Source organism: Oncorhynchus clarkii, chromosome 7, assembly GCF_045791955.1.
Source record: "Oncorhynchus clarkii lewisi isolate Uvic-CL-2024 chromosome 7, UVic_Ocla_1.0, whole genome shotgun sequence".
Classification (NCBI taxonomy): domain Eukaryota; kingdom Metazoa; phylum Chordata; class Actinopteri; order Salmoniformes; family Salmonidae; genus Oncorhynchus; species Oncorhynchus clarkii.
This window is the reverse complement of record NC_092153.1, coordinates 59,956,138-59,971,008: the sequence shown is the minus strand read 5'-3', so window position 1 is coordinate 59,971,008 and position 14,871 is coordinate 59,956,138. Positions and strand designations below refer to the sequence as shown.

At 40.7% G+C, this 14,871-nt stretch overlaps 1 protein-coding gene across 1 annotated transcript in view; it reads right to left on the bottom strand.

Annotated features, from left to right (window-relative positions):
• Positions 1 to 340: 340 nt before the first annotated feature.
• LOC139413573 (sodium channel protein type 8 subunit alpha-like) overlaps positions 341 to 14,871 on the bottom strand; it is a 107,822-nt gene continuing 93,291 nt past the window's right edge. Inside the window, exons 21-28 of the mRNA XM_071161089.1 lie at positions 14,453 to 14,626; positions 12,143 to 12,265; positions 7,376 to 7,660; positions 7,026 to 7,079; positions 6,700 to 6,837; positions 6,475 to 6,579; positions 5,987 to 6,257; positions 341 to 5,632 (exon numbers count right to left, since the gene is read on the bottom strand). Coding sequence (XP_071017190.1) covers positions 4,467 to 5,632; positions 5,987 to 6,257; positions 6,475 to 6,579; positions 6,700 to 6,837; positions 7,026 to 7,079; positions 7,376 to 7,660; positions 12,143 to 12,265; positions 14,453 to 14,626 — 2,316 coding nt within the window. The 3' untranslated portion in view covers positions 341 to 4,466. The remainder of the gene's footprint in view (positions 5,633 to 5,986; positions 6,258 to 6,474; positions 6,580 to 6,699; positions 6,838 to 7,025; positions 7,080 to 7,375; positions 7,661 to 12,142; positions 12,266 to 14,452; positions 14,627 to 14,871) is intronic.

Genomic DNA, 14,871 nt, shown 5'->3' with positions numbered 1-14,871 from the left:
ACAGTTTTTACCCTCCGTCTTTCCTTCCCTCTCTCATTCAGTGGGCCACTTTATACACACACACACACACACACACACACACACAAAATGCTGTGCTACTTGAGGTATTATCCTTTTAATAAAGATATGGCCAGTTACTGGTTAGATGCTTGCAGACAAGATCCACCACTGACCTTGCTGTGATTTCAGATGACTAGTCTTTCTGTTTATTACTGTAAATCTACACTGAAATTCGTTTAAAGTCTGTGATGAAAACCAAATGAGAAACTTTTTCCTCTCATGTATATACATAAATTGTAGTTAATCATTTTCTAGAAAAAAAAGACACCACTATGAAGCATAACTGGAAGGCTGCTTTATTGTTTGGAAATTGATTCGTGCTCAAATGAAGACAATCTTTCACTGATTCTCACTTAGTCCCAAGTGGTTGTGCAACACTGTCCTCTCTGACTGTATTAGTGGCAAGAGATAACAATGACACTCAAAAAGCTTTAAGAAAATATTTTTGGCAACACAAAAACCCCAACAAATAACAGGTCTCAGTCATGCTACAAAATAAAGGCTACATAAATAATTTCATAAATCCACACCAGAATTGAACCCAAGTGTAAAACAGAAGGCAAGCTCTCTCACCAGCTAAATGATCAGTGAACAGAATACAGAGAGAGCACTTGCAATAGATTACTTACTATAAGATGTTAGTTCTGTTGATCTAGTCTAGGTGATGTTTTCTCTCCATTTTGATTCACTAAACCATTGGGTTTGGATATATCATTTTTACTGATGTATTGTAAAGTCTAAAAAGGCAGCTGAAAGGCACATGCCATTAAGAGATATTGCACCAAGAAACAAATAGAAATAACAAAAGCAATAAACCTTGAAATTATCAGATGCATTGTTTAGAAAATAACAATAAATCCAAACTGCACTGGTGTGTTTAGGGGGAACCTGGAGGAAGGTCAGCGCTAAAACAAGTAAAAAGCTGTCACACAAGGCGACCTGAGGCTCAGGATACCGGGGCATAATGACCGGCCAGCGCCGGCTTGTCTCAGGGTGGAGAGTGTGTGTGTGTACAGTATGTATGTGTTTGTGTGTTTATATTCAGCGGGAAGAGGTGGGAGAAGTTGTGGGCAAGACATCTTCACACATGTACAAAAGGGTGTGCTGGTAGTGCAATCCTCTCACCAACGCAGGCTACACAATCCTCAGCAAGCAGCCATTGTACGCTGTTCCCCAGTACATAGTGACCCTGGGCAGGCCAGAGTTTTGGTCATTCACTGAACATATTGCACACAAAAAAGAAATGGGAGTTATTACAGTCGGGTGCACTGCATTCTCCCCAGTACAAGGAGCGGAAGGGAGAGTTGAGGACATATATTAGAATATATATATTATATATTCTGTGTGTGTGTGTGTGTGTGTGTATAGCTCTATATATGTATTGATTTTTATTTATATAGTTTTTTCTTTTTAATATAGATTTTTTATTTACTCCCTTTTTTAATGTGAAAAGTGACTCCAAAAATCTACTCCACCTAACAAATGTGTCAGAGTCTAACAAGTGTGACAAGGGGTGTCAGCTGGAAGCCATTCTATTTACGGTTATTCATATTAGATTAATAGCAGTAGTTTAAGTATTTCTGTATTTACAAAAAACTACGCATGCATGCACGCATAAAATAAAATGATATATTACATTATTTATAGTCTCTTAAAAAGTTCATTCTTAACTTCAGCAATTTGTGCCATTTACAACACAGCCTGAACTGTACATAATTTTTTCTCATTTTGTTTTTCAAATTGATTTAAGGTTTTTACATTTTTCTGTTTATACATTTATACATGTATATCCTTGATGGGGATGGAGAAAAATGGACAGCAGTTGCTTTTATGCTTATCATTCAGAGTTTTATTTGGTTCAACTTAACACCCACACTGATTTTGGAGATCTCATGCAGCAACTAGACCATAGAACTTGAGAAGGGGATTGGGGATTTATTCATAAACAGGAAGGTAGTGACATCACTGCACAACAGGAAGTGCAAAAGCTTGGGTGTCTTCTTAACGTGTTACGGCTCAGTACCTTTACAATGCATCAAGTGCTCTGTTCATTATTTGGTATTTGTTACGAGATATACTTGCTAGGTAAGTGGAGTAAAATGGCCGATGAGAGGTTTTGGAGCACCTTTTTCTAAAATTTCGAATTATGGGGCTTGCTCTCTCGTGCTCACATACCTGTTTTGCCTCTCATAGAATTGAGTGTTCTGCTCAAACTAACATATCCATTTTCCCTTTCATGACATCTCCTCACATTGTTTCCTAAGTACCTATGACTGATATTTGGGTGAGCAGTATTATTGTTATTGTTGTATTTTATTCAGACCTAACCTAAATCCATAGCTACACAACCACTAATATAATTTACTATTGATACAAACGCTGCCCTTACAAGCGAGCGAAATGTTGCTTTTTCACTGAGATGCTTCTAGCCCTATATTTCTAAATGTCTTTTACAGGAAGCTCTAAAGTGGCCCCTGATAGACTGGCTGCCCTAGCTATTGCCAGCCGAGACCATTGTCGAATAGGGTAGCATAACATCACACAAAATCATAGGAAAACGTGTTTCATAAATACTCTCATCACATTAACTTGCATTTAGTTGCAGAGCTCATTATAATACATCTGTAATATCTCCTGAGATAAAGGGGTGAACTCTTCAAGCATTGCGTACAGTTCTAGGATCTCTGTCTAACAATGACAGCAAAAAAACAGAATAGGCAGCAGGGGGTACTGTTCACCCACTCCCATTCCAAGGACAAGGGGTGACGATGAGCAACAAGGCTTCTCCACATACACCAATTTCTGTTTTTCTCTAATCTCCTAGCACAAGATGAACTTTCTCAACCACATTAAAGAAATGGCTGAAAATACATGTTAAAATGATACAGACTAGATAACCATAACAACATGTACAAATGAATCAGCACATGATAAGGAAATAAAACAGCAGTTATTGGAAACAGAAATACAATATTCTTTCTACACTTAAACCTTGTAGAACAGTTTAAATTTCCTTTAGAGAAAAAAACAGAAATGGAAACCACCTTGCTACATCAATTCCCTGCACACTTAGACACTCCCACAATGCCCTCATCCAACACAAAAACAAAGGCAGATGGCATGGTCGATTAGGTATGTGATATTGCTGCATTCAAATTATATATAAGCTTTTTAAGGTTTAAAACGATCCACCAGATCCACTCAATAATACATACACACAGACATCCATTCCCTTCTCTTCTGCATCCCATAGCAGCAATAACATTTTGTATTTCTCCTCATACAATCCACAATGTTGGTATTCATTCCACACAAAGTGTATCATCACAATACTAATGATTTACTTCTAACGTTGAATTTTTGACAGTGGACAACCTCAAACCTATGGTCGAGCCACTGTTGTGGTCTGAGTATTAGTGTCTTGTGGACTATGATTATTCATGCAAGATTTCTGATCAAAACATGCCATCATGCAAGTCATTTCTATGCATTGAACAAGCACAATTATTTATGTATTTGTTTGGAAATATGACTGAGTAAATGTAAGCCCTTGGCCCAAGATGACTCCCTAATCAACAGCCCCTTAACAAATTGGTGTGAAAGCCCATGTAATAAAAGCCTTTTGATGTGGGTATAACAAAGATAGAAGGTGAGGAAGAGTTATGTGACATGGGAAAATTGTTGATTGTTGTTGTTTTTTTAAACCTTTTTTTGCCGCTCAAATTATGTGGAGATACTATATTCAGCATTAACAACCCAAATGGAAAACCCTTACTTTAGGCTACTATGGGGTTTTGTCTTTCTCTCCTCAGCTGTTCTTCTGTTTGTTCATATAGACTGATAATGTACAGAAATGTGCTCCATGAATGACTAAATTCAATGATACAGAGTCCCTTCTGACTGCTTTTCGAAGGTGATTCTTCAAGTCGAGCAGTATTTCCATGTTATTCCTGCATAGCTCTGTATTTCCATGGGAATCCATTGCTGGCGGGAATCCCACACATTAGATCCCTTATCAGCGTTTCTCATTCATTCCTCTTAGTGAAAAGTTCTGTTCCTTATGTGTAGTCCACCAGTCAGGGAACTGCCCATTTCTTTCATATTTTGTCTGTTTTTCATTCCATTTTGTTAAGATCAGTAGTCTAGATGCAACAATGTCACACAGTACGCTGATTATGTTTGGTTTAAATCAAGTTCAAGTCTCTTTAAGCTGTAAGAGACGGAGCTGCTTCACTCTGCATCAATAGTATGAAGTCTTTAAACAAAATTATTAATATTATTATTTTTCTTTCTTGCAAATGAAATAATCTGTACATCTGTGTGGGTTAGATGGTTTCCTCTCGCTTTGCTTGAAGTTACATTATTATAATTATTATTGTTATTACTGTTATTATTATTCCAATATTCTAACACTTAGATTCCCTGACGGATTTTTGGTTTCTGCCCTTCTCCTTCCTCCCTGCCTTTCCTTCATTCTCATCCTGTTTTTCCTTGTCAGGTTTGGTTACACTGTCATAGGAGGGGAGAGAGGCAGTGGAGGGCGTGCCCTCCTTCTTTTCCTTTTCCGGATTCGTCCCACCATTCTTTACATTGTTGTTATTGGCCGGTCTGCGCTTGCATTTGAAGCCGCGTCTAGCCAGGTAGTTTCGATAGGCCTGCTGGATGATTTTGGCCGACACGTCCTCCTGCTTGCGCCTCAGAGTAGTGGTAATGGGCTCATAAGACACTTTGGACGGGTTCGCCGCAATAAAGCGCTGTTCCATTTGATCCCTCAGCATGTCCAGCTCTCCGGTATCGCCTAGTACCCGCTTGGTGAATGCAAACAGAATGTCGAGGCAGTGGATCCGGTCCCCGCTCACCATGGGCAAGTCCATGGAGATCAGCTCGATGGTGTTGGGCTTTGGAACACGGAGCGGGTGCTCGAGGTAGTCTGCAAAGTCTCCAAGCTTGCCATAGGTGATGAACTGCGAGGCGTCTGGGTCGAACTTCTCCCATATTTCGTAGAAGGTCGTGAAGTCGTCTTCGCTGAGCGGGTCGGCACTCTCTTCAGTTGCAACGCCGAAGTTCTCAAGGATAATGGCAATGTACATGTTGACCACAATTAGGAAGGAGACAATAATGTACATGACGAAGAAGAAAATCCCTACCGAGGGATTGCCGCAGTCGCCTGTATTCGGTGCACCTGGGTTCTCCAGTTGTGGGTCACAGTCTGGGGGGTAGTTGAGGATGGGTAACAACAAACCGTCCCAGCCGGCAGACGTAGTGATCATAAACAGGCAGATCATGCTGTTGCCAAATGTCTCAAAGTTGTACATGTCGTCGATTCCTGCCCCATGCTTGACATAGCCAAAGTTAGACATGCCAAAAATAGAGAAGATGAACATAACCAGGAAGAGTAACAACCCGATGTTGAACAGAGCAGGAAGGGACATCATCAGGGCAAACAGTAGAGTCCGAATGCCCTTGGCCCCTTTGATCAGACGCAGGATTCTGCCGATTCGAGCCAGTCGGATCACCCTGAAGAGGGTTGGAGAGACAAAGTACTTCTCAATGATGTCTGCGAGGAACATGCCTGGATAGAGAAGCAGACAGAAGAGGATAGGGAGAAATGTATTATTGCTGGTATGTTCTGCAACCCTTTTAGCATGTTTCCTTAAATCCATAACACTGTCATATAGACATTTTTAAATAATACAAACTGTCCTGTGACTGTTGGGCCACTAGGGGGAGATGTTAACATATGATCTCACTTTCCCAAGCCTTAAATTTCATAATTATGTGATATTTCTACACAGATTATTTTTGAAAGAAAACAGAGCAATTCTAGTAATTGAAACAGCAACTCAAGTTCTAGGACTCAAATACCAGGCATGGATGGCAATAGGCAAACTGCATGTAGGAGGAAAGTGATGAAATCACTACTGACCAACAATTGAGAGAATGACCACGACCACGTCAAAGATGTTCCACCCAATGGTGAAGTAGTAGTGGCGAAGGGCAAAGAGCTTTAACACAAACTCGGTAGTAAAGGCAACGATGAAGACGAAGTTGACCCAGTAGAGAATAGTGTCAGTATCTTCTGACTGATCGTCCGTCTCCACCATCATGGTCACCATGTTGAGGCAGATCAACATCATAATAGATATATCAAAGACCTGCTGCGTTACGAAGTCAAATACCAGGCCCTGAAAGTTATTCTGAGAGAAAAGAGAAAACATTATGGAGGAAAGATAAAGAGAGTTAGTAGATTTAACAAATCAAAGCAAGGCACATTTTGTTAGGGTACATTCTGGAAGGTCTGTTGGTTAGTAAAGTTTAGTTTGACATGTATTTTGAATGTTACCTTAATTATAACTCCTAATACCCCTCCCCAAAGCAGCCCTTGGGCTAAAGGAACCATAGGAAGAGACTCACCAGTGGTCTTGGTATAGGTTTTTGTGGTTTTTTTGAGCCAAGTTTTTTCATGGCAGTGTGGTATTTCTTCTGCTCCTCTGTCATGAATATATCCTGACCTCCAAAGTAAAGGGAGACAAGAAAACCTCTGGTTACAACCTTGTTGAGCCAAAGAATGTGGGAACCTCTTCTTAATCTAGTTTTATCTTATCAACAGGTCCATGGAATAAGGAAAATAGGTCTTATCTTTTTCTTTTGCTGGTTAAAGTTGTCAATGATGACACCAATGAAGAGATTGAGGGTAAAGAAAGAGCCAAAGATGATGAAGGCAACAAAGTAGATATACATGTAGATGTTGTCTTCATAGATCGGCTGGTCCTCAACCTACAGAGAGCAGGAAAAAGACATTCAAGCTCCAAATTGTCCCTCATTACATTGCAAGTTGTGGGTTCAAAAGCCCTTTTCGCTACAAGTTAGTATTGGTAGGTTCTTCTGGAACATGTTACATCTGTTCACACAATACCAACCAACAAACAAAAGGGAGACAAATCTCATACAAGTGACAGGCCTACCTTCCGAGAATCAATGGCCGCATACATTATGTCCATCCAGCCTTTAAACGTGGCCTTTGAGAGAGGGGATATATAAAGTCATGTGAGAAAACAGGGAAAAGAAACATGAGGAAGAAGAATGAAGGTAAAGCAGAAAGAGAGGAAAATTAGAATGAGGTGTTGAAGAGGAAGGAGGAAAATTACAAGATGAAAGAGATAGAGGTACAGTAAGAAGCCATTGATTGAAAAAATATGAGAATTGAATCCTGCAGTCTAAGTACTGTTCAATGTCCAATCAACTTTGACCTCCACAGTGGGAGGGCCAAATGAGTTAAAAGTCAAAACATTGATAGGAAAGACCTTGAACTCACCACTTGTAGAAGTGCCAGGTATCCTGCAGCCACATTGTCAAAGTTAATCTTGACATTCTTCCACCTGACCTCACTGTAATTTGCGTTGATTAGTGCAAAGCACTCAGTCTTGTTGTTGACGACGTCGGGTTTAAAGTTTTCCTCTGAGGTCTCGTTGAAGCAGTAGTAATACTTCCCTGCAAACAGGTTGACCCCCATGATACTGAAGATGAGCCAGAAGATGAGGCACACCAGCAGCACGTTCATGATGGAGGGGATGGCTCCCACCAAGGCATTCACCACCACCTACACACGTAACCAAGGAAACAGGAGCAGCATGAGATACAAGTCACACATATATACAAACATAAACCCACTCCCTCTCAGAGATAAAGGTCATATACCTTATGTGATTTGCACATCAGTTTGGTTTATCTTGACTACTACTTCTATGTTGCTATTACTCTATCATATACAACTGACGTCACCAATGAGGTATACTGGTGTTAAAATGGGGCGGCAGGTAGCCTGTGTTTAGAGCGTTGGACCAGTAACCGAAAGGTTGCTGATTTGAATAACTGAGTTGACAACGTGAAAAATCTGTCGATGCGCCCTTGAGCAAGGCTCTAATTTGTGCCAGAAGTCACTGTACTATGGGGGACCCTGTAAAACAACACATTTCACTGCATCTATCTCGTGTAAGTGACAATAAAAAAATGGGTGAAGCACAGTGAATACTTTGAGGTCCCAGTGTACCTATTTGACCATGAATTATGTGCCTATTTAAGATTACTCTGATGTTTTCCGTACGATGTACCCAATAACGAATGAAAACTTGCTATGACCTCATTGTGGTTTTACAGAAGTGTTTAATACGTCTTACTTATACACTTTTGTAATATTTATGAAATGCATATTGCTTTATTTGGTAGCACTTATTTGTTTTTCCTTCGCCTCCAACCCCTTTCGATGTGTAGAATGAATGTGGGTGTTGCTAGGTCTACATAAGGGTGCACATTTTTTGGGGAAATCACAAAAGTTCTGATGAAGGCCGATACGTAAGCTTATTAAATATCAGTGTGCAGTTTCCTTTTTCCTTCATCTTGTTCAACTGTTGCCATGCACCTGCAAATTAGATTGCTCAGATGTGCAAGTGCCTTTTGGTGTACCTATTTGAAACCTTTAATGAGTACACTCTTAGAAGTAAAGGTGCCTGGATAGGTTGTGGCGGTGTCAGCAGCAGCACACAGTGTGATGCTCTGACGATGTACATTGGATGTTTTAATGCAGGACACCCAGCAGCTCTCAGACAGACAGCTAAGCTGAGCCTGGCATGCACAGTCATACAGGCACATGTACAGAGTCATGTTCCCACCTTGTCAAGACAATCAGAACTGAGATGAGTGGACTTTGCTGAAGGTTTCCCTCAGAATGTGTTGTGGTTATGGCAAAAGACCTCAACTAAACACACACTTAGTTACCGCACTGCAAGCGATACCGGAGCGTCAAGTCTAGGCCCAAGAGGCTCCTAAGTAGCTTCTACCCCCAAGCCAAAAGACTCCTGAACAGCTAATCAAATGGCTATCCAGAATATTTGCATTGAACCCCCCCAGAACACTGCTGCTACTCTCTGTTATTATCTATGCATAGTCACTTTAATGACTCTACCTACATGTACATATTACCTCAATTACCTCGACACCGGTGCCCCTGCACATTGACTCTGTACCGGTACCCGCTGTATATAGCCCTGCTATTGTTGTTTACTGCTGCTCTTTAATCATGTGTTATTCTTATCTCTTACTTTCTTTTAGGTATTTTCTTAAAACTGCATTGTTGGTTAAGGGCTTGTAAGTAAGCATTTCACTGTAAGGTGAGTGTGACAAATACAATTTGATTTGATGAGTAGACTAGGGAGCTAACCTCACTAAATGGACATCATAATGATGTGAAGATGTACCTGGTTCCCTCTTCATAACTAGGCCTACGAAATTCTGTGAAGATGTTATGAGTTTACCTTATCAAATAAAATAAAAACAATGCCTACTACTGTCAGTGGTTGTTGTTATCTGTTATTGTCAACTGCTGTTGTCAAAAGGGAAACATGGCTCTCTGGCATACAGTATGTGCATTGCTTGCATGTAAATATTTCAGGTATTATCAGTCAAATAATAACACAATGATCCTGTATTATGGAGGTTGAGGGCTCTATTCAAACTGTATCGCTGAAGCTTTACAGATTGCAAGACAGATCATTGAAAGGTATTTTCTGAGTAAGCTGACATACTGTGAATGCAGTCTCCTCTAACACAGGAACATTACCTTTAAAGTTCAAATCACGCTGTAACGCGGGTTCAGCGATACAGATATAATAAATATATTTTGCAACACAATGCTACAGCCAGATGAAGTCCAGACAGAAACAGTAATTCTGATGCTTGATATACAGTACTTCACCAAACTCTGGTGACATGACATAACTAGGGATGTGGGGAGAACAGTAGACAGATCTGAATTGTACATATTGGAGGTTGTGTAGGAATTACAAGTTGGAGAGGAGACAAGACCAACATTTTCAAGAATAACAACCAGTGGTAAAATTCTTCACAGGAAATTGACTGATACTATCTGAAACTTAAAACCAATAAGAGACTATGGTATATTAAACTGTGAGAAATGCTACTATGTGTCTCACTTGGTGTAGGCGTCACGTGCCAAAGCTTCAACAAATAAGCCCTGCCCAATGGCTCAGCTTACACGTTCTGTTTTCTATAATGATGCTTACTGGAAACTGGTACCAGCAAACATGACCACATTGGCACGATGTGGGCCCTATGCAGGCTAAGCTATTGGCCCCCTGTACTGCCCAAACTGAGCCAATGTGCTTTTGCTCATCGGCTCCGCATTGGCCCCAGGGCAGGTGTTTATTCAAATGTAACTTATTTACTTAAAGATGCACTATGCAGAAATCGTGCCGCCATTTCCTGGTTGCTAAAATTCTAATAGTCAGCCTAACTTCAGTTTATGTGACAAAACAAGCAGTTATTGTATAGAGAGTCATTGTACCATCTAAACCGCTGTGAACTATATTTTCCATAACTAAAAATATTGTATATTCAGCTGACGTACAGAACCGAAAGTTCAGAACAGAAAGCATAAAAATAGCACACATAGAACATATCTAACTCTTCTTAGACTTGCTTTCAATGGGAATTAAAGATCCATAACTCACATTTCTCAGTAAATTTGGTTGGGTCGCCTAAAAAGTTACAATTTGTAGCTTTAAATAAATTGTATAATATTCCAACCTTAAAGGTATTTAGCAAATGTGTTACATTGTAGACAACCAAGTTGTTACTATCATACATATATTTTCTACAAGAGAAACTGTTAAGTTCCTTATATGCCACATGCACTTATTTCAGTTTTTGGAAACACTTCTTCATTGGCAGTCTACAAGTCAATACTTTTTGGGGGCATCACACAATGCAATCCTTAAACTGGAATGACACTCAGTAATGGTTGCACAAAAATAACTGTGTGCACCACACCCACAAATATTTGAATGAGCCCCCGCCTCCTCGTTATGAAATAGCTGGTGTGGGCTAGACTGTGCTGGGCTTGGTGTGGGCTGGCCCGTGCTGGGCTTGGTGTGGGCTGGCCCGTGCTGGGCTTGGTGTGGGCTGGCCCGTGCTGGGCTTGGTGTGGGATAGCCTGTGTTGGGCTGGTGATGGATAGCCCATTTCGGCAAAGATGGTTCAGGATGAAGATGCCCAGAAACAGCTTCTCCAATAGAAATCCCCTAGCTAAACTCATGCACAGAAACAGTTTGACACATGCGCCAAACTGCGCATGTGCAGGCCATCAAATCAGTCACTCCTTCGAAATAAAGTTATTTTTGACCAACATTTGTCACGTTTGTCACTTCTACAAGGATGTTCAGCTACTTTAATATGTTTTTTAGAAATCGATTTAAAAAAATGAATAACTAAGGATGAATTTTTCACTTCTCTCATTGACATCCCAAACCCCGGTCTGGTCTGTCGAGCCTGTGTCGAGAGGCGTTCCCAGAAGTATTGGCCTGTTTGGCCTCTGGGTTAGAAAACTCTGTGATTTAGGATGGTGAGGGATTCGTGTGTGCTAGCCTTTGTTGGGCTGGTGATGGCTAGCTCGGTTTGGGCTGGTGTGGGCTAGCCCATGCCCAACTTGCCCACTGAATACCCACATGGGGCCAAGTTTGCTGGGGTAATTCTTGTAAGTCATGTGTGACATTGGAATGTTTGAGTGAGACTTGTGAAACAGTAGATGAAGGAACATGGTACAGGAAGGATCTCTTGCTTGAAAGCTCTCGATAGTAGAAGTGAAGGCTCTAAAATAAGTACAATACATGGCCAGTTTCAGTTAAAAATGACATTCATTCATATGGGATGAGTGACTTCATTCTCCAGTCTTCTTTCATAAGTTCCACATATATACTCTGTTTTGACATTACAATGAACCTGAAATTGCTTTCAAATGCGTACTTTATCCATACTTGAGATAATCATTGCTTTCATATCAGCTGCATCATGACTTTCTGAAATGATCTTAGATGAGCATGTGTAGTATTTTGCATGCATTTTCCTTTTGGACAGAATTGTGTTAAATTTCATATTTGTATTTCTTAATATGCCCCATATGGCTTTTCTAACATTATTTTTGCTTTCTAGTTCATTATAGCATGCATGGGTTCTGTAACTAATGAATGGGCATGCAGATGGACCAGCTGCCTGGTGTTTTAGATCTTACCCTCATCCCTTCAAAGCGAGACAGGGCCCTAAGGGGCCTCAAGGCCCTCAATGTCCGTAGTGATTTAACGGGCCCTAGATCGGAGTAGCCCATCGCATTAGCTATAAGAGTGATTATAGACACCTATACACAGAGAGAGAGAGGAAGAGAGAGGGTCCAAACAGTTAGAATTGGTAACAGAGATAGATGGACCAATTTGCTGGAGAAAATTAATAACACATATAGATATTTAGACATATTTGTTTATATATGTATGCATATGTACCCATATGTACCCATATGTACACAAACTGTGTATAAAGAGTCAAGTTTAGCAGAGGTTAAATCTTCTGCAGTTCAAGGAATAATAGGTGGCCCAATTTTTTTCTGGATATTTAGGGAGTTTGTTTTGTTTTATTTTGTAAGACAGGGGAAGCTTGAAAAAAGGCTTTACAGTGTACCTTGTTAGAAACATGTGGTTGACAGAAAAAGAGGGAAAAATAAGGGAAGAGAGAAAAAGAGGTAGCCAAATCAAACAGGGGACATTTGATAGGAGATATTAAATATTAACTCAAATTGACACAGTATACGCACACTATTCACACAATTCACAAAGTACCAGTTGAGTATAAGAATGGAGAATGGGAGCCAGGAAGGTGAGGGCAGTTGTGGGGACGAATAGGAGAGAGGACAACCTGTGAAAGGGAGAGTCCTGAGACAAAACCACAAGAACCTTACCCTGGCCTCTAAACCACCAGCCCCCAAGCCTTTTCGACTGCAGTTCAACATTCCTTTTAATTTAAAGAGATACACTGTTACAGGTACCTGCGAGAGAAGGTACAGGTTGAATGTGCACATGTCTGAGCCATCTTATACTCACATTTCATTCTATTCTAGAACAAAAATTGTACTCATGAGGGAGCCATAGCCTACATATGGAGACCCACGGGACCCAAGATGTAGAGTAGTTACAGGACAGAGAGGAGCAAAGAGCCAGAGAGGCAAAGAGACCACGGGACACCACACCTCACCACCTTGAGCTCACTTCCCCTCTGTCTCTCATGGCCATGATAATGTGATACTGGCAGGGGCGGGGGGGACTGTTGGATGACCTTTGAGAAATGGAACGGTTTCATTCGAAAGGATTTGCAAAAATCATGTCAAGCAGCTAGTGTGGCATAGTGATGTGTGAAATATAAACATTTTTAAAAAAATGGGGGGGGGGGGGGGGACTGTCCCCGTCACTCGTCCTGCCTGTCACCACTCATTCCACCCCTGTATATATGTATATGCCCCCATAGGGGAGAGTCAGACAAAGGGGTAAGTTGAGCCACCCTTGTTTCTAGGAAACCATACACAAAATGTATAATTTGACCAAATATTTAAGCAGAGGTCATCATTCATGGAGTCAGTGAAGGAAGAAAAGTGGTGAGCAAGTTAGGTCCAAAAAACGGATTTTCACCAAGTCAAATGAATGTATTGTGTTAGAGGTTTCATGATGCTTGTATCTAAACCAAAGTAAATCATTTTAAGATTGTTCTATACATCAGTTGGGGTCTCTTTAAGCTAGCATGAAAGTGCATCCTTGTAACTGTGTGGGCTAATATAGTCAAAATGTTTGCCTTGAGGTAAGTTGAGCCAATGGCCATGGGGTAAGTTGAGAAAATGTAAATGTTTTCTTCCCAGGTGTAATGCAAGGCGTTATCGCTGGGATATGACGTAACAACAGGGCCTGGCCTATGTTAAAAGTGTTTTTAAAAAATGGTTTGTTAGGTGTTAAGCCAGTGTTAAAAGATGCTTAAACGGATTATAAAAACAAAAAAGTGATTATGATTGTGTTGAATTGTGTTTGGGAAATAAAGAGAGACACGGTTTTAAAAAGTAGGTGGCTTAACTTACCCCACTCTCCTGTGCAGGGTTTTGCTATGCCGGCTAAATGGTCTATGTCAATAGGCAATGATTTGATGTCCTGTTCATAACCTAGAATCTGCGATCAGTGCTGAATGGCCATACTGCAGCATCATTTGAGATATTCAAGTCCCTTATTATCAAAGTCGTCTCAGATCAGGAACAAATAGTAATCTAGTTACAGCTACAGTGTGCTTGAAGGGAAACAGCATCCAACATGGGAGGAGGACACTAAAGCTCATCATCTCTCACAGAGAGAGAGAAGAGCAAGAGACAACAGATAGCCAGAGAAGAAGAACATGAAGAAGACAAAGCAAGAGAGATAAAAAAATATATATTGAAAGAGAGACCAGCACAAAAGAAGAGGGGGAAAATCCTAAGTGGGGGCAGGAAATAACAGAGTCTGTTGGAGAAGTTACTTACATCCACAATGAAGAAGTCCAGCCAACACCAGGCGTTGGTGAAGTACTTGACCCAACCATAGGCCACCCATTTGAGCACCATCTCCAGGATGAAGATATAGGTGAACACGCTGTCGGCGTACTCCAGGATAATCTTGATGGTCTTCCTCTTATTTATGTACACATCCTCAAAGGCCTGCGGGAGGGAACAGAACACCAGCATGTTAACACTGACGTGACTGGACTGGTCTTGTTTTAGGATTATGCCTCTGAGTTTTTCCTGACCATGTAAAAAACTCCTGACCCTTTCTATGGTTAAAGGTGTTTTAGCTGGTTTTGACATTTGCTTTTCCTGTTGAAATATGAATGATCCTAAAATGATATAGTGTTAAAGGTGCAATGGGGAACATGAGCAAATATCATCCTATCTCAGTCCTCCAA